Source organism: Ambystoma mexicanum, chromosome 7p, assembly GCF_040938575.1.
Source record: "Ambystoma mexicanum isolate Mex_15411 chromosome 7p, UKY_AmexF1_1, whole genome shotgun sequence".
NCBI lineage: Eukaryota > Metazoa > Chordata > Amphibia > Caudata > Ambystomatidae > Ambystoma > Ambystoma mexicanum.
Window position 1 is genome coordinate 400,275,937 of NC_090939.1, and position 20,220 is coordinate 400,296,156.

Sequence of the window (20,220 nt, forward strand, 5' to 3'; positions counted from 1 at the left end):
AGATTGTGTGGCTTAAATGCAAGGCGAGGAGGCGATTTACAGAAATAAGTGCAAGCAAGGACCTACAGTGCAAAGAAATCAGGTTTGCACCAGACACGTCTATAACACGCCCCCAGTGCAAACCAAGGAACCATTGAAATAGACCTTTTGTTGTGCAATCTGAACTGTGTCAATAAATGCAGCAAAAATAATCACATATTGCAGGATGATTACTCATCACCATTACTTGCACGTATTCCAACCATTCACAGTCCCAGTACTGTTACAAATCCACACCTGCCAAATGCAAATTGCACTTATGCTGACTATTCCTACTCCCGTACAATCACCAATCTGCACCCCAAATGCAAACTCCACCCACGCCCATTATTTCTACTCCCTGTACAATCACCAATCTGCACTTCTCAAACGTAAATTGCACCTAAGCCCACTATTCGTATCCACTGTACAGGCACCAATCTGCACCCCCAAATGCAAATTGCACCTATATACACATAACACTGCACCAACACATCCGCCACAAAGTACAAGCACCCACAAGGAGCACCCAAAACCGACTCTGCACCAACGCATCCACATCAAATTGAAACATAGGATATGTGGCTGACACATACATGTGCCTCTGGCCTGTCACCTTTGGCCCCCACTCTGTGGGGGCATAATGGTGGATGGGAAGTGTCCACCTAAGGTATCGCCTGCATGGTGCAGCTGTTGGACGCCCCCCCTGCACCTGTACCTGTGCACCAGGAAGGAAGCAAGCCAACCACCACCAAGGTGGCTAGTGCAGCTATGTGAGGTAGACCGAGACACGCTGGGTTGTCAGCCCTGAGCACTGGGTATCCAATAAATGGTGCCAATGGGCCAGAGTGGAATGTGAATCCCAACGAAGCCCAGCAGCTGGATGCACATGCGTGGTGAAGGAAGTCATGGTGTGACCTGGGTCTTGGAAACAGCTCCACAAGGCAGGAACCCAGCCATGTGGGCACCATCCTATGATGCAGGGCGGCAGCTCACTCCTAACCCAGCTCTGGTCCTCAGGTGCCACAGCCCTCACCGAAGGGAAAGGTACCAGAGCGCCTAGCCCAAAGCCCTGGGCCTTGGGCAGCAGACTCATGTCACCCTGCCAATGAACCCTCATGCCACCCAGTATGATGGAGAGCTGGTCCACCCCCATCAGGCCACCCGCTGTGCATGCACTGTTGTGCTTCAGCAGCCTTCAAGCTACCACCAGTTCTCCCACTGCCATGGCTGCTATCGCCCGGACAAACCCTGTGGCCCCTCCACCAGGGGAGGCCGTCCACTTTCAGTGGCATTTAAATGGTACATGCTTAGGTTCATGCATTGGTAACAGGTAATGGATGAGGCCCAATATGGGATGGGGTGCCATGCTCTTTGTTTGAAATTGTTTAATGGGTCATGTCCATGTTACCTTATTGGTTGATCTGTGTAACCCAGTGACCCTGTTATCTGTGTTTGAATGCTTGGGAAAGTGATTTGGGAATAAAATATGTAATACTATGGACTCAACCCATGTTTTCAGGTTTTCATGTGAAGGATGTAGATGGAGGAAGTGTGTTTTTGAGAATGAGGCACACACCACAAGTCCAACCTGGACTGCCATTCTCAGGTTGTTGTTCATGGCCCAACTGTACTTGCCATGTTTCATCATCAACGGCCATCAGGGATATGGCTATGGTGTGACGTTCACACTCGATGTTATTCATGTGAAGTATGTCTGGACGAAATGATTGCGTATGTGCTGCCCTCTTACCCCTTGGCCTGCTAATGGTATGGGCACTGCTTGTAGCTGCAGCCACAACCCCTCATGCACCTCCATTGGTATGATGTGACATGTGGCTATATTATGCAAGATGCAACATGCCAATATGATTTTACATGATACAGCTGGTGCATACAATAGTACTCCACCTGAATGGTCCAGGCAGCGGAACCGTGATTTCAGCACTCCAAATGTGCGCCCAACTATGCCTCTGGTGGAAATGTGGGCTTCATTGTAGTGGGCATCTGCTGGTGTGGTGGGATTTCGGATAGGCATAATCAGGATTGGTAATACCGGGTGTGAAGCCCGGAGCAGGGGTCTGTACTTCTGCTCTCTATTTGGTAGAGGAGAGGCACAGAGGACCCCTGCCAAGATTCTCAATAAGCTAGCAATGGACGATCAATCAAGGCCTAGCTTTTCAGGAGGTGATGCAGACTGGTTCTTAAGTACAGTGTAGTCGCCACACACCCACAAATGAATGTCCGCACACTGTATCGGTTAAAACACAGTCTTCATATAGTTAATATTCAAGTTTATGTACAATATCACGATAACTCACTTTGTACTCGGTTATCTATAATGGCAAATATACAGTTCTACGTGGTACCACAATTACTATAAGATCTCTTTAAAGTGCATCAACGGTATGGTTAAATGGCACACAAATCAGGTCGTAACGGAAAGCAACAATAGAGGTAAGAGGAAAGCAGTTGGTGAGAGCAATTGGCAGAATACTGGTCACTACCGTTAAACGCAGTTCTGTGTGGAGATCCCCCCACCTGAGCAATCTGTAGAATAAAAAGATATATCACAAGCCCAGTCCATATATTGTTCACAAGAGACTTACCAATAGTTCTGCAACCCCAAAGTACCTGGCGTTGTAGCGTTCCTTGTCGGGGAATCAACACCCTTCTTGAGTTTTCTCCCTTTAAGGCAGGAGTCATGGGTCGTCGAACGGCTGACGGAGAACAGGGTGAGCTACGACGGTGAAGTGGCAGCTTCGTTCCTAGTGGTGCTCGTTGACGGGGAATCATAAACGTCCTGCAAGGAAGAGGCGTGCGGGGCACGTCGGTGTCGATAGTTCTGGACCGCAAAGAGTTTGAAGAACTGTGGCCCAGCAAGGGCGTTGAGCCGTCGGCGTCCCTTTGGTCTTCGGGTGGCGAGAAACCACCGGCGGATGCTCCTCGGCGCATCGACGGTCAGGTCTTCTCCAGCGGGATAAAACGGGCGACAATGCAGACGAGAGCATCCTTGGATCAAATGAAGTTCTTAGGCAAACGGGAGCACGGCGGCTCTGGTCGGCGACGGCGGTCGTCGACAGTGACGGACAACAGTCCGGGCGCTTCTCCTTGGGATTCCGCGGAAGTCCTCGTTTCGGGTCGGCAGCCTGTCGAAGGTCTGTCTACCAGGGAGCTTTGGCAAAGTTCAGCTGGTGCACGATGGTCCCTCGTAGCTCGGGAAGAGGGCGCCTTACCAGGTCCTCTATGGGTCAGTCCTTGGAGGTACAGCAGCTTTCAGATTGTGAAGGAGAGCAACAGCAATTCTTCTCTTCCAGCAGGGCTTCAAGGTCAAGCTTCAGTTTCACTCCAGTTACTCGTCGTAGTAGACTTCAGCTTCCAAACACGATTCATAGCAGTTGATCTCCCATTCATTCCACTGGGTCATACTCAAGCATCCAATCACGGCGAAGGGCAATCATGCAGGCAGGCAGCCAATCAGGCACACAGTGCATTCAGGCCATTCACTTCTCTCCAGACACTCACAACAAGTTATGTGTATTGGGACAAGTACCCAGCCATTCAACACTCCACACTGCATTCATACCAGTTTCGGGCAGGGCTGTCTCAGTCATTGTGTCAAAACACCAGATACTAGACATTCACAACACAGAATGTGTATTCGTCACACACTCCATTCACCCAGGTCCCACCCACAGGCAAACCCACAACATACGGTCGTTGGGGAGGCTCCAGCCAGTCTGGTCAGCACTTCCCCATACTACCATATATGGAACTTCCACCCAACATCCACTCAGGGGGAAGGGACAGAGTCAGGGCTTCCCGGGACTTCGGGAAGATCAAGGTAACAGGCGACGGAAGGCAAGAGGCCACGGGGGCCATCTTGTTTCCATCAGGAATCTAACGATTCCAATGACAGAGCCTGTGCACCCCAAAATGGAGGACGCTGAGGGCACCAGTCAATTCAGTACGGAGCTGCCACCAGCCCGTACCCTGCTCTGTGGGCCACACACAGGTGCCCAAAAACATACACTAGGGGCACAGGGTTGTACCCCTACCCATGGGTGCCATTAGGGTATCCCATGTGTCCGTTCACCAAAACCAAAAGAGAGAGCTGCACCGCCAGGAGTCCCACATGAACTTCTGTGCAGAAAACACGACAGAACACACAATAAAAAACAGTAAAGGACAAGGATACGGAGGCCCTGTCCCTCCGATGCATTTCCAGCATCACTCCGGGTAAGCACTGTCTCATGTAAATGACGATCATCAAATATTGTTATAAGTGATTCTATAGTGGTCTGTATTGGCTGTGACCCTCAATCAGTGTGTTTTGGGGTGTTTGCTGGCTGACCATACTCAACATTGAGCCATTTGTTGCCGAATGATCCCGATGCCAGTGCCTCGTGGATGGGGGAATGGCATAATGTGTAGCTATCGTGGGTGCTTGTACACATGCATGATGTGACCCTTACCAACACAGATGTCCTGCAAGTTGATTGATTGATTGATTGATATTTTATTTCTATCGCGCTCATACACAAGTGGTTCAGAGCGCGACCAGGCAGGGAAAGGGAACAGGGGAGAACAAAAACAACGATCTTACTAGGCCCAGTGACATTGAGAACGTGCAAGTGCAGGGTAGAGGGAGAAGGGGGAGAAGTGCATGGAAGGGGGAACAAAAGGAGAGTGCGGAGCGAGAAGGAAAAAAAACTAAAATAATAATAAAATAATAAATAAAAAGGCAACAAACAATGGGAGTGCAGCCAGCAAATGGCAAGTGCTGGGTTTATGGCAGCAGGCCGTGTAGGTCTGAAAGTGCAGGAAGAAAAGTGGAGTGCTGTATGCGAATGTTCAGTGAATGTCAAGTTTTTTTCGGTAATGATACATATGTTCTGTAGCTCATGGGGGCTGTAGTGCAACATGTGTGAAAATAATTGCCCTAAGTTCCCGTGGGAACTGGACAACTACATAGAATTCCTAAACCACTCTTTGCATTGCCCGCACATTGCTTACCATGTCTATGTAACTGTGCACATGTGCTATGATACAGCTTAGGACCTGTTTGAGCCAGTGCAATTGTGTAGGCTGTAAAATACGCCCAACAATGGCAGTGGTCCGTTGGAATGTGCCAGTCCCCAGTAACCAAAGGGCAGTTAGGACTTCACCAAGGGTGGTATTGGCTGTGAGCAGGTGGTTGGGGACAGCAGGTAATTCTCCCACTTCCTGACCAATTCAAGAATGACATGGGGGGGGGGAGTAGTATGTGCCATGTACTTCCTCATCAGGCATGCCCAATATCGTTGTGCATGGCCCTCCTCCTCCTCAAAGCTGTACGTATGCGAGCAATGCAGGAAAGGGCAGGGCCGCAACATTTCTCTACAATTGTATTGCGTTTTTTAAATTTAGGATTGCATGGTGCAGTCCTACTTTACGGCTGGCAGCAAAATATGAGTCCTTTACTGTCTGCACAGTGGCACAATTGAATCTGTAAATAGGAGTCTGCACTTCATGGGGCATGTTTGTATATTTGCACGGTGCCTCCCTCCTCAAGCCCATTTATCCCTCATTTCCCTACTTTAATGAGGACATTTGCATATTCCGGCCCCTTCTTCTACTTTGCACTGGCCATTCCCTCACACCTTGTGCAATGTGCGGGAACATTGCGTAATGTGCAAGGGATCAGCGCAAAGTCAGATCTGTAAATCGGAGCATACAGAAGCGAATTTACCCTGCACAAAACCGTCTGTAAATTAGGCCCAATGCATTCATGCTTTTCACAGAGTTTTTTTTTTTTTTTAGAAAGGGGGTATTTATAAAAGGACCTGCATCACCACGGATTGCAATGTTGCAGTGAAACTGAGTGCATACAAATCTGAACAAAAACGCCATTCTCATGTGTCTCATGATACCAGCTGATTAAATGTACTGTATTAAGGTTTTGAATATATCAACTACAAGGCTAAGTGATAAATTAACGCTGTATAATTCCAAATGCCTTGTGAGCACATTCCCATGCGTATCGTAACATCCAATCAGTTCGCTCTTTTTTTCTCATATCACTTAAGCAAACGAGTTTAAAGTGGAGACAAAGATTCAAAAAAATTGCGACACATTAACAAGAAATAAAGATTTGAAATAAAAGGAGAAATTCCTTCAAAGAAGCCTTGTAGTACAAAAAGAAATGTTATGCAAAGCCGGCTCATTTTCCAACTAACCAGCAGATGGCGCTAAAAGGCCGTGTTTGCAATTTTGGAGGCTGGATTTACCTTGTATTCCTGCACAATTCCGTTCAGCGTGTCATCAGGGGGAGGCTTCCAGCTTATCACAATTGAAGTCCCATTGCCCTCAGTCTTTGTTATTGCAACATTTTGGGGCGGGGCACTGGGCGCTGTTCAGGGCAAGAGAAAGACATAAGACAATGGGATGCTGAGGTTAAGAACAGGTTCGGCAAGAGTGCTTGTTCAAATCGTGCTTTGAGATGAGAAACGTCGATTGCATGAGCAACATAGTCACATGAACGGGTGTAGTGAAAATGAATGATGCATGTGAGAGATAGCAGGCATAGGGGGGCGATAGTAACCCCTATATGTCCAAAGCTTTGGACCATTGCTACACGCTGTTTCTCCGCCTGCCAACTGGCACAGACCAGAAGCTAAATTGCTTGAAATAACTGCCCCCCCCTTTTTTAATGAGGCATTTTGGTATTGTTAATGATATCAGAGAAGAGAGGAAGGGTTTTTGCTTGTGTCCAGCATCAGTCTTGTTGGGTGACCTCCCGTCAGCAAATACAGAACAACACATGTTTTGAAAAATAAGAAACATATGCCTGCTGCAGACTGTCGAAATGTACCGAAGCCCCCCCCCCCCCCACCTCCTTTCCGTGTTGAAATGATACAGGTGGGTGGGCACACGGTTGCAATACACTCTGAATTCACACAGCTGGACTGGGCGGAAACATAAGCGCCCTGCTGCTACATGTAAAAGCGTTTTCGAGAAATATCAACATTTCCTGCGGTCTGAATCGTTAATGAGGTCTTTTGATGTCACTCGTGTGCCTTAGTCGGCAGTTCAAAGGCGCGGATTCTGTGCCAGGAAAGTCAACTGTAGCCTGTCATCTTTTTGATCCTTGGCAGACTGAATCAACAGTTAAAAAAAAGTCCAGAGAGGGTTGGGGGGGGGATATTCTCTCCCAGACTGCAGCAGGTTCACCATGAGGTGTCCCCGGTGATAACAGGGATCTCTGCATGTGTTGGCAAATTAGGGGGGGGGGGGGTATTCTGCTGACGTCATTTGAGGTGCAAAGATAGGACATGGTCTCGCAGCTGGCAGAGCACATATGTTGCTCCTGCACCTTCCAGTTTCATTGGTAGCCATGAATCTTCCAGACTCCTACCGACCTTTTGGGACTGTCAGCAGCTAGTAGCTGTCACCCTTCCATAGCACACAGCTGGGACATGAAGCGAGTCATTGCGTGGGGTCCTGGCTGCCTACTCTTCAAGTTCAATGCCTCGCAAACTCTTTTGCTTGAGTGGGCTGGAAAAAGATGGTTTCTCTTTCTAATGTGAGAGAAAGGCTTGAGGCCTTCAGGCTGTCTCCCAGACCGGCAGATCCAGGAGAGACCAGCAGGAGATGGTTCTCGCTGCAGTTGTGTCTTACTTGTACCCAGCCTTGATCCAAAAATGGTGAAGATGGCATGGAAGGTCTCCACCTGCCTATGGGTAATGCGATTGAGGTACATAATCAAAGGTTACATGAGGCAATGTGAAAAATATCATCGCCCTTCAACCCAACCCTCACATGCTGTCAGCGGCGTTGCTAGGGATCACATTTAGGAGGGACACAGAGGGGGCCAAAGACAAAAGTGGGGAGGCCGCCTATGAAAGGTAATGTGTGACATCACAAGTACGCCTGCAGAGAGGCTTTTGTGCACACCAACTACACACACGCACCACTGCACCTCCTCTCCCATCAGAATGCAGGCATGAAACCACTCAGTGACCAGTGGCCCATCATTAGCAGTTTTGTGAGCTACATTCTGATGGGAGGGGATGCAACCTGCTCTGCACACTACGGAGGTTGCTGTGCAGAAGCCGGGCAGGACACCTGAGAAGTGGCTCGTGCTCATGTTCATTCCGATGCCAGAATACATACTAAGATCACTGCTAGCTTTGAGACAAAAGGAGAGTATTTGCTGTGTGATATGCAAACATTTGCCTCACTGAGTGTCACAAATAACACAGCGAACAGAGAAAACATGGTCACTGCTCGCCTTAGGTGGAGAGCACAAGGGGGGGGGCAGGATTTCAGAGTGTGGCACCCCCCCACCACCTCCCCTCTAGCGATGCCACTGCATGCTGTGTCTTCCTTCAAGTCGGGAGCTGGGGTTACCAGGGGTCGCACAAAGCCATAGCCGAGTGTCACTGAGGTCCGTGCTGAGATTTATTCAAACACAGATATTGAGTCTGGGGAGGAAAGGACACACCAGCCACAACCAGAGATCACCTTGTGCACAGATTCCCCAAAATTGACTCTGAAAGTGACTTGTTCCAACATAAAATTAACCCTGTGTATGCAGGGGATACTTGCCTTCCTCTAGGGTTTTTGCAAATCGAACTTCACTGTCAGCTCCTTGAAACTCGTTGAAAAATGGACGGGCCTTGATCTCGTAGTTGATGCCTTTCCTGAGTGCTGGAATGACGGCGCTGTTCTTGGCTGGTGTCCGCACCTCAAAGACTGACCAATCCGAGCTTCCGTGGCCCTCCAGGGATGGGCGATAGAGGATTTTGTAGCCTTGAATGTACTGTGATTGCTGATCCACCTGCCAGGAAATAAGAGGCCAGGGTCAAGACATGCACCGCACAAAGGAACACATACACCAAGGGCACTAGGACCATGAACTCCAATGCACACCTCAGCTGCACATGTTCATTAATTGTCTAAACACATTCATAGTATTTTTGTTAGTTTTGTTGTGATACACAAAATCTACAACTGAATCAATAGCCCAGGACAATGCACTTTACATGACAACACAATTGTATTTCAATACAGTGGAACAATACCTACTAGTGTAGAGCAATCTGTAAACCCTGTAGAATTTCTTTGGTAAAACACGCAATTTTCTCCGATATTTGGAAAGGCACAACTTTCTCAGACTTCCCCCCCGGGTTTGGGCTGGGTGGTTCAGACACGTTCGGCCTCAAAGGTTTCATGAAGCAAGCACTGTTGGGAGTACAAAACCATTCCTGTACACAGAGGCAGGTTGTTTCTGGCAACTTGGCTGTTGTTTGTAGATGGGGATAGGTTGTTACTTTTAGAAGAGTTGGGGTAGTTAAGGGGGAAGATGTAAATAGGACTAAATAACAGTTATTTTACAAATAACCGAGTTGTTTAGAGATAAGTGGTCCCAATGGCAGGGATGTCATTTCACCAAAATGCCAGGGGTAGAGAAAGTGGCATCACATGACCCTTGACCTCGGATGACATCACCGGAAGTGACGTCATTTCATCCCACTCCAAAGTGGCATCAGGGGAAGATGCTGAAACACAACCTTTCACCCCTTGATAAAACACAAGGTGGCATTACATAGCATTGTTCCTAAAGACACTTCGAAAAATATGGTTACAATATCACTGTGATATACATTTCATTCAAGAATGGATCACCATATGTATCGCTAATATCAGTGTTTTTCATAGGCCCATATTACCAAATTACTGTGAATGCACGCAGAGGTCCATGGACAAATGATAATATATAGCACTTTTGCTTAAACGCTTTACATAGTACAAATATACACGCAATATCACACAACCTGTGTAGGTACTCAATTATCGACCTCAAAAGGATGAAAGGCTGAGTTAGCCTTGCAGGGATTCAAACCTGTAACCTGCAGATCACAAACACATCACAGCAGTGAGTGCTCAACCCACTGAGCTACCTTACCACTTATAGTAAAATGAGCAATTACATGTTCTCAAAGTCAGAAAGCAAATTACACTCTGTAGTGGATACCATTAAACTGGTAACTGAGATTTAACAGCAGGTCAGTTCATCTGCAGGTCTGGTGCAAATTTGGCCACATGTCAGGCCTGTGTGGATTTGCTTTTCAGGCTTCAGAGGTTGGCAAAATAGGGAAAGCAGTGCACTCACACGACATCCCATACTCTTGGGACTTGTTACCTCATACAGGCAAACAAACATCCTAAACAGCATGTTAGGGAGATGGGAAAGATCAACACATTACAACAAAGCATTCAATGTGGTACAATTAAATCAAGGGCCACTTCATGTGCTATGCTCAAACATTTCTACTCTGTACATAAGCTTTTAGGGACAAGGATTCTGTCAAGTGACCAAACACACCGAGGTGTAATGTCATGTGATGATCATAACAGAGCCAACGGGAGAAAAAAAATGCTATAACTGCAACTTGAGAAAACCAAAATGGATGCTTATTATACTCTAAATGCTTTTTGGAGGTTTTTGTCTGCATTGTGAATTTGAGGTGTTTAAGAACAGACTAAATCAGTGACTCACCCCCTGAAGTGTGCCTGAAATAAATCTGTAATGAGTCTAGCAATTATTGTATAGAATTCCTGAAAGACAAATGATTTGTTATTCCTATTCTTTCTTATTTAGGGTCACTTCTCAGAGTGTTACACTTGTGGAACCCCCTGTTCCTTTAAGAGGCCTGAACAAGAATGCCAGCCACTCCAGAAACAAAGAGCCACATGGCGCTGGCCACAGCCCAGAGCTTCCATTAAAAGAAATACAAAAAATGTTCAGGGGTAGCAATGGTACATCAGGGGCCGTAATTACGACCCCTGGCGATCACCAAATGTCGTCCCTGCCATCGGTAGTGTGATTGGGGGCGGGGTATTATTATTCACCTTATTGTGACTAGTAGGGGGGTGGGAACGACTGCACCATTGCAAGTAATTACACGGAGACAGATATTCCCATCCAGTCAATACCTAGTCTAACTCATATCATAATTCATATCCCAGAGATGGACATTACCATTCCCCAACCTTGTTCCACCTATCCTTATGATTCTTTCACACTCTCCTTGCACAGACCGTTTCTGACTCTGCTTTTCTTGGCAGCCAGGCGGGGCAGTCCCTGAATTAGTATTCTTGAGCTTTGTTTCAGGTCAGTAATAGTAAGCCCAAGCAAATAAGACTCCATGCTACAAGGGTGTTCTTGAGAGTCCCCTGAGCTCAGCAGACAGCAAATACCAATTCTACTACGCCTTTGTGGAAATCTCCCTCAATAGTACAGACAGAATATAACTCACACTCCTAATTCTGCACTGCCTTCAACCCAGCTGTTGAAGCAACAGGCATACAAAAGCGACAATTATTGCACTTGACCTCATAGCTGTAGGTGTCCCTACACATCACTCTCTGGTCCTCTACATGTTTCAGCCAACTTACCCCTCTAGTCTTAACTTCTCCCTTTTTCTTTTCCTCCATAGTCCAGGGCACGGAGGCCCCTGTCTGTGGCACAATACGCCCATAACCGGACAAGTCTTGGAGCTGTAATTATATTATGGTGTACATTCTGTGATGAAATCATACTAACCTAACAATCATTGCCTTTAACTGAGTGTTCCATCCTTTAGGGATTACTAGCGAGGAGAGAATGCCAGGGATCCGCTTACACAGCATTCTTGCACAAGACACATACTGGCAGTGTCTACAAGGAAGCAGAGCATCCCAGAGTTTATTGTAAGAAGGAGATGACGCTTCAGGATCTGTAATGAGTGTACATCATTTTGGGACTACTAGTAAGGAGGGAATATGAGGGAAGAAATATTCCAGAGATGGTAGGAGGAATGAGATTATAATTTAGTGGCTGGAACTGAGTATGCCATCTTTTTAAAACAAAATTGGGGAGTGGAAATTCCAGAGAAATGGGAAGTGATTGGGGCCTTTTATGAGGCAGCCCAACCTTCATAGTGGTTCTAGGGCTTTGGTAGGCCCCGCAAATCTTTAAGAGAGGTTTGGCATCTCTGATTGTTCCACTGAACACACTTATGCCTGTCAATCTCACATAATATTTAGAGCAGGGTTTGGAGGCACTGGTGAGCCTTGCGCAAATCAGTATGATGACATAACTGAGAAATTAAAGTGCAAGATCCCCAGCAGTCTGGTTCATAAAGCACTACAGCTTTTATCCACACTGCATGCAAGGGAAGAAGACAATCTAATACAGACATGGCATGTGTACTGCCTATGTTATATTGCCGGGTATATGTGATATGCAAGGCATATTTAAATATCACAAATATAAATGTGTAGTTGTGTTACTAACACAAATGGTTCACAATGCTTGCCATCCCATTAGATACGAAACCATGAACCAATTGAAGGATCTGCTTGCAGGCCTTAGACTGGAAGGCACATTTTATTCTGTAGATTGCCTGCTACGTGTGAGGGCAGTGTGTCCGTGGTATACACCATATCACAGGGGTACAGACTATTTGCAGAAAAGGTACCATCCCTTACCTCACGACAGATGTAAAAGTGTATAACTATATTGTACATTGGATACACACCGAGGAGACAGAAATGTCAATCCTTTAAACATGTAGGTATGCTGCACCAGAAAAGTGAACCTTTTACAACATTCATTTAGCAGCTTCATCTGTTCAGATTTTTCTTGTCTGTTTGAAACCATATTTTTTGTATTGTTCAACTAGATTTTATGTGTACATCTCTTCTCCCAATATATAAAAGGGAATTTTGTGGATATGATTATGTGTCTGAAATGTTCAGCATACTTGCCAACATGCTACAAACCTGAATTTATTTTTAAGCAACCTGCAATGCTTGGGAATGTGTGTTTGTGTTTGTTTGAAATGTTTAGCATAGTACCCAACATGCTACAAACCTGAGATTTGGCATGTGGGTTGGTTCCATGGTGTAGACAAAGTAACAAGTATAAAAAATTCATTTTTCTATTTCTTTTTTTAAGCATTATTTTTTAAAGCGGTCTGCAATGCTTGGATATGTGTGTGTGTTAAAAATGTTCAGCATACTTCCCAACATGCTGCAAACCTTAAATATGGCGTGTAGGTAGGTTCCATGGTGTAGACAATGTAAAAAGTATATACCTTGGTCTATTTTCTTTTTGTAGGAATTACTGTGCAAAGCACAGGTACAACTGCTAGTTCACTTATATAAGTAGATAACCTCTTCCAGTAATTTTTAGATATAACATTGTTTATTTTGCAAAATGCCTGGCTGCTTAGCCAAAGTGGTGTCAGGTGTCCACCAGGTCATGGAAGCATTGCTTTGCCTTGATTCAGTGTTGCTGAGTTTAGGCCTATGCTCTAGATTACAAACGCAAGTAGCCCCGGGCCTTAACCCCATTAGGTTACAGGCCCTTTGAAGAAGACTCCTGATTATCTTTAATGGGAAACTTGAGCACCTCCACCTGTTCAAGATAACCACAACAATCGACACCTTGAACACCACAATGAACATGTTCCAGCGTTAGACCTTCATGTCCCTAGACCCATTCTGTGAATAATTTGAACTGTCTAGATACAAGTAGAGTTGAATGTTTGCTTTTTTAAATTATGAATATTTTCAAATATATAAAAAAATCATATACATAAAGACACACATAAGGCAAGCCATATCTTACTATGTAGGTAATTAATTACTAATGGCGTACTCATGATGCCACAGAGAGTTACATGCCGCCCAACATGCAAATCATGTCTTATTGCCTAAGGGATGCGCCATCAAGCCATGTTTCTCACTAGGATGGATGGACATTTACTATTCCCAGGAGGAACCTAAATGAGCATCTTGTCGAAACCTCTGTTGCTGTGAAAAGGGATAAAGTCCGTAACACCTGCTGGCAAGTGCAAATTGGTTTTATGATTCTATATTTACTGGCATTGTATAATGAAAAAAAATGATGTACTGGCAGTGACAAAAGGAACATACATTTTTTGGACTACTATTGTGCAATGCCTGTCCAATGTGTACAAGGAACCAATTTGTAACAGAGAACCCCATATTGTGTTCGGATAGTCTACTCAGCACTGAGGAGTTGCATGCTTTGGAATAAGTCATTATTAACTGACTGTCTCAAAAATGTGTGTATGGTGGCATCCTGATCAATTATTTTCCAAGCAGCATATTGACGTACACACAGACGGGCTGCGCTCAAGATTCAGTTTTCACAGCAGTCTTCCTTATTTGTTACCAGTGTCCTAATGTGCCCCTTAGTCATCAAATGAACACACACTTTAAAATGAAAAAAAGGGGTTCAGGGAAAAGCCTTGCGAAAGATTATATGGAGGACTGGAGCAGATATAATCGACCAGAATATTTCACAGAAAGGGATCACCAGTCGCATCCTGGAGAGGACATGTCAGGTGAAGCACAGCCAAATGTGTACTGTGTGTGGTGACGCACTATTCTCAGTTCATGAAGATGTGGATGTGCGATTTTGCATACCCATGGTTCCTAGCTGATGTGGCTCTGGATTATAGAGGAACTTACATCGATAGCTGCTAGGTGGAGTTGTGGTATGTTTGACTTGGCTCAAATGCATTATCCTACTCTTTCGCATTTCAGCTAAATGGTTTTTTTTTCAAGCATTGCTAAGCCTACCCTAGCTTTGTTGGTGTTTTATATACATATATATTTATCACCACCCTATAGTTAAGGTGAGTCGTACTCCCATAGGAAACAGGAAAGAAAATTAATTGCTAATAACATTTGACTTGTGCGATGGATTTGGTCAAAATTGTGATGACAATTAGGCACGCCCGGGTCCCCACATCATCACACACAAGTGCACCGTGGAAGCTTACGTTGAAATCCAGACATGCGATCATCAAAAATTGACCCTTTTGGTTCAATTAATCTTTGTTGATGTCATTTTTAATACAATTATAGTGCATACTTAATATGATTTGTAATTGACATGCTGCGTTATTTTTTTGATTCACAGTGTGAAGGCTAATTATAACACAATAGCTGTTATGCTGTTAATGATATGAAACACTGTGTTGGAGCTACTTACAGTCCAGTGAACTTCAATGGAAGAAGAAGAAAGAATTGTGGGATTATGTAGATGTAGAAGAACGTCTCCTAGCTCTCTTTGAACCTGTTTGTGATCCACACCTTGACTTGTAGGTGGAACATCTGTAAAATTTAAAGAACACATCATTTTTAATAATCAACATTAATTGAATGTTATGAAACATGATGGTTAGAACGAGTGATCAATTGTAAGATATAACCAAAACATTTAAGCATTTCTTTTCAACATTGCCCAAATGAAGACATATTGTGTCTGGGGTAATAGATGCCCATCGGCTTCAATGGTCAGCTACTGTACCATTGTGATTTTCTGAATAGGAGCCCTGATTGTCCGCCAGTCCTTGTGAATCATTCTGGACACACTACACATACTGTGGTTTACTCGACACTGGTAGAGCAGATTGCATGGGGTATTCCCCATAACATTCTGCTCTTTTTCGTATCTTTTGCAATCCAGATCTACGGTAGAAAACTGGTAAGGTAAGGGAAAGCACCGCCCACCTTTTCAATGGTTTACACATACCCGTGGAAGGTCTTGTAGTCATTTGCTCAGTTTCTGGGTACACTGCTTGTTCCTTCCTCCCCTTTCGGGGTGGTGACATGAGTTAGGCAGAATTGCATGCAGTACCCTGTGGGACCACCACACACAATTAGGACTGCAGGTGTAAGCCAAACCAACCTTTGGTATAAGTCTGTACCACACAGTATTTGGTAGCGAGCTGAGCAGCCAGGCTTATCTCAAGAGTGAACGTGAGCAGTACAAGAAGTTCCACAGAGGTCTTTCAATCACAGTGGTTCAAGTAGACACTTATACTCAAGGTTTCTTGGTAAAACACTTATTTATTTATTCCACAATAATTTAGAAAACATTTCACTAGAAGGAGGCAACTTAATATTGTAAACCAATACACTTCAATACAAAACTCGAAGAATTTTAGACAGTTTGGGATCCCCTGAAATAGGAGTCAAATGGCAGTTCAGTTACTTAGAAGTGAGCAAAAAGGCACAAGGTAAGTAGAATAGATCACATATACTTGTTATACTGTGCAAATAGTTTCAGTTCATCAGAAGAGTTCAATTCAAGTCAATAGGCCTAGGCCAAAGTCAATGCCTAGTGTTCTGGATAAGAAAGAGCAGTTCTGGTATCAAACGGTAAAGTCTTTGTGAAAGTTCTCAGAAGTAGTTTAGGCAATAAAGAATCATTTGTTGGGCCACAAGTTGATTAGGCCTGCAAGTTGGGAAAGTTTCACAAACTTTCACCGTGAGAGTGGCGTTCTCTCAACCGGGTTGGCACAGTACCTTATTATGAAGAAACAAATGCAGCTGAAGTCGTTGGTTCCTGGCAGTTCCTGCAGATCGCACTGTTCCTGAGCCTCAGTCATGGGGACAAGATGGAGGACATCGGGGGACTCCTGCACTGCACGGGATCATCGGAAAATGCAAACAAAATGGAGTCACTTCAGTTCTAGTAGCTGTTCTTCAAGCACACAAGCTGGTGTCCTTCCCCCTGGTTAATCCTAACCAGCTTCGGGAATGGTATCCAGGTGGCTTACGAATTGATTGGTCCCACCAACTCAAAGGAAGAAGTCGTCCTTGAAGGGGCTTCTCTGTCGAGATGAACTTGGCAATTTGGACCTGCAGCAGGGCTTCACCAGGCAAACCAACGGTCCGGAGTTGCAGCAGTCGTCCTCTTCCAGCTCGTTTTCGGTTCTTTCATTCCAGTGGTCGACTCTGCTTTCCAGTCCAAGAGACTCGCCTTTTAAACAGTTCTCTCCCTTTCATTCCAGCCTAGCTGTCACTCACCCAGCAGGGTGGCTGTCCTTGACGGACAGTCAGCCAGCTAATCATGCCAGAGTACATTTGGGAATCCTAGGAGACTAAGCACAGGGAATTTCGGGCACCTCCCTCACTTCCTGCCCACCTCAGACACTCAGGCGCCAGAGCCGGTCTTCAGTCCTGAAGCCCGCCAAAGGCATACGGACAAAGGGACCAAACCTGGTTTGACGCACAGAGACAAACACTAGAAGGACCTTTCCAAAAAGAAATGACGAAAAAAGAAGCCCGGGACCTGTTAAACAAAGGGGCTTATGGCGCCATCTTGAAAAACATGGCTCCCGTGATTTTTAGCTACCGGTGTTCGCGGTCGGGAAAAATCATGGTAGTTTGTTGTAAAATCACTGCCATCAGCCTTTTCAATAGGAAAGGGTAGCATTTGACTGCTACATGAGGGGTTAGACAAAGTGGATATTAAGTAACCACTCCGGCACTCTATTGTAAAATGGTTTGAGCTGGGTCTAAACATTTGGAAAAGACTAGTGAAGTCTATTTCACTTTACTGTCTCTGGGAAACAGTAGTTTATCCCAGAGAAGGTATTTAAACATTTGGGAAATATAAAAGACATCCCTGTGTCACTGCACTGAGGGTGCTGTGTAACACACATGAAATGATGATGCCTATGGAGTTATCTAAAACTCCATAATCAAAGAACACAAGTGTAATACACACATCAAAACACATGAAGGAGTGGGAAAAAAGGCTCAAACTCTTTCCAGGTAAAAAATCAAGTCCTCAAAAATCCAGCAAAGTTGCTGGGGGTCTCTACGGTGAAGAGAATTAGCACATATATGAGAATTCTCCCTAACAACATTTATGCCCCCCTTCACTTCAATGCTGGAAAACTCAACTAGGCAGAGTAATTGCGACCAGCAGTCAAATGGATCTCGGCTGGTACACACACAGGATTGGCCCCAGTCAAGAGAGATACATTAATTGAATATTCCTCCCTTGGCGGTACAGTGTGCCCCTTTGCCATGGCAAAGGAGTAGATTTTGAAAAAGAGTCTATCAATGGTTTGAAAGATATGACCGGGAATAACCGCCAGTCTCATAAAATATGCAATTTTCTAACATATTCTACTTGTAAACACCACTTAGCCTATTTTATGGAGGTCCTAAAGTTATTTATGAATTGTAGGCTTTTTGGAACAGTTTCTTTTCTGCCCATCCTTAGTTTAATATTTGTTTTTTTAGCATCTTGATCTCAATACATTTTTAGAGTCTTGTGCCAGTCATTAAACTGCATTACATTCAGAAGATAGAGGATTACATGTTCCCTAAACATGTCCCTGTAATCTTGCATATGATTCAAGTCATATCTCAGACTGCGTACCTCTATTGTAGAATGTTTACTTATTTATTGGAGCTGACTGCATATTGTGTTTTCTTATTTCTTCAGGGTCTAGAGTCAGGAGATTGATGAGAGAGTTCCATTCATGATAGGAGAGAAGATCCTGGCTACCATGCACTGGTATATTTGGAAAGGATACATTTCCACACTAAATGCAGTTGATATGGTGTACATTTATTGCACTGAAGACTCTTAGTCCTAATGGTGGTCAGCCCACACGTGTTTCGACCTATAGGGTCTTTATCAAGGCTATGTTCTGATTTGGGGGTTGGGGTTCTGTGTTCCCGTATGGGGTCCCCTGTAGGGAGGATCTGGTTTTATATAATCCCAGTCTTGGGTCCTGGATGGGCCTGTGGTGTATTTCCAGTCCCATGTGAAACCGATCCCTGTCCTGTGGCTGACATGTTTGTTCTCGTCTCCCCCTATGCCAGGCGTGTTTTGAGAATGAGGTATGTAATAACCACAAAAGATGTGGCGCCTGTGATATGATACTTCTTTTTAAAACCTTGCACACTATCAGGAGGCACATGTGTTGCTACTGCACTTACCGAGCTGTAGAAGAGGTAGTGTGCAATTGATAGCAATTTCAGGGTCATTGCATGATTGCGATCTTGCATTTGCATTCTATGGTAATGCACTATTCTGGCAGCTGTGTTTGCATCTTTGTGAGGGATGCTCTGTTTTAGATGTATTCTCTCTACATGGATATGTTGTAGGCATGAACATACACACATCTGCTTGACGTAATAACCAGCATCCCCCCCGCTCCCCCAGTGCGCCCCCCTGGTCTGAAGCAGAGGCTGCAGTGAGCCCAGCATCCTATCAGAGAAGTAGAAGTCACACTGCTTTGCTGAATGTTCCTTTGTCGCCATTCCCTTACGAGGAAGGCTACTGGCCGCCATCTCTTTTTTGAGTCTTTATTTTAATGTATGCTTCTTCAAACTATACAAAACAGAGGGAAATTGATGGTATAAAGACAGAGACGTGAAAGAAACAGCATAAAAAGCTTTCATTTTGAGAAGAATCTGAGCTGGGTATTGTTTTCCTTAAAAGAGGGCCAATGAAAAGACACCTGATTCATCAATAAATAATACTGATAGATCTCATGGGCAAGCATCTTTTCAATCATCTATCACTCAAGAAAACATGGGGTAAAAGGGGATGGGGTTTTAACTTATGTTACACAAAGTAATATGCCCCTGGCCACGGTCTACGAAGTAACTTGCAGCCTTGAGGATTTCCCATATGGATATCGGGCTTGATTTACTAAAGAGTTTTACAATGGTGCAACCCCCCATTGAAAAACGCCTTGTAAATCAGGCCCATTGTCCCTTGTCGAGTTAAGGTCTCATTGGGCCTCATTACAAGTTTTCCGGTGTGGCAAACTACGAGTTCTGCTGTCGGGTGCCTTCCCGCCCGCCAGGACTGACCTGTCGGGCATACCGCCACCCGAGAGCAGAGCATGTCGGGAGCACCGGCACCATTCTGAAGGGTGCCGGTGCATCCAACCTCCCCATTCCGATTGAGCCCTATGGGGCTCGAATGGGGAGCATTTCCTTCCGGCGCCCGTGAATGGGCAATTACCGGATCCAGCATGGCCGTAATGACCCAGTAATTGCCCATTCGCGGGTGCCGGAAAATTTCACAAGTTTGGCGGAAGCCTCCCGGGTTTACCGGCAAGGCTACCGTCAAACTTGTAATGAGGCCCAATCTCTTTGATTCAATGTTTGTAAACAGGCCGCCTTCCGAAAGCCTAAGGAAAGTTAAACTTGATCCACAGAGTCTTTTATTCCAAATAGAGTAACACTCTAACTTCGCAAGCACCAAAAGGTCCCTCTGTTTCTTGTGGGAACCATCAGCCCCCCCATTGAATGGACACGTTCACCATTCAACCAAGGATAAGAACATGTGCAACCCCTTGCCGCTCCCCCGGGGCCCTA

At 45.2% G+C, this 20,220-nt stretch overlaps 1 protein-coding gene across 2 annotated transcripts in view; it reads right to left on the reverse strand.

Moving 5' to 3' along the window:
- Nucleotides 1–20,220, reverse strand: part of ROBO1 (roundabout guidance receptor 1) — a 2,404,538-nt gene that overhangs the window by 117,342 nt on the left and 2,266,976 nt on the right. For both annotated transcript variants that reach the window (XM_069636443.1, XM_069636444.1), the window contains 3 exons: nt 15,074–15,195; nt 8,608–8,839; nt 6,288–6,409 (listed from right to left, as the gene is read on the reverse strand). In XM_069636443.1, coding sequence (XP_069492544.1) covers nt 6,288–6,409; nt 8,608–8,839; nt 15,074–15,195 — 476 coding nt within the window. The remainder of the gene's footprint in view (nt 1–6,287; nt 6,410–8,607; nt 8,840–15,073; nt 15,196–20,220) is intronic.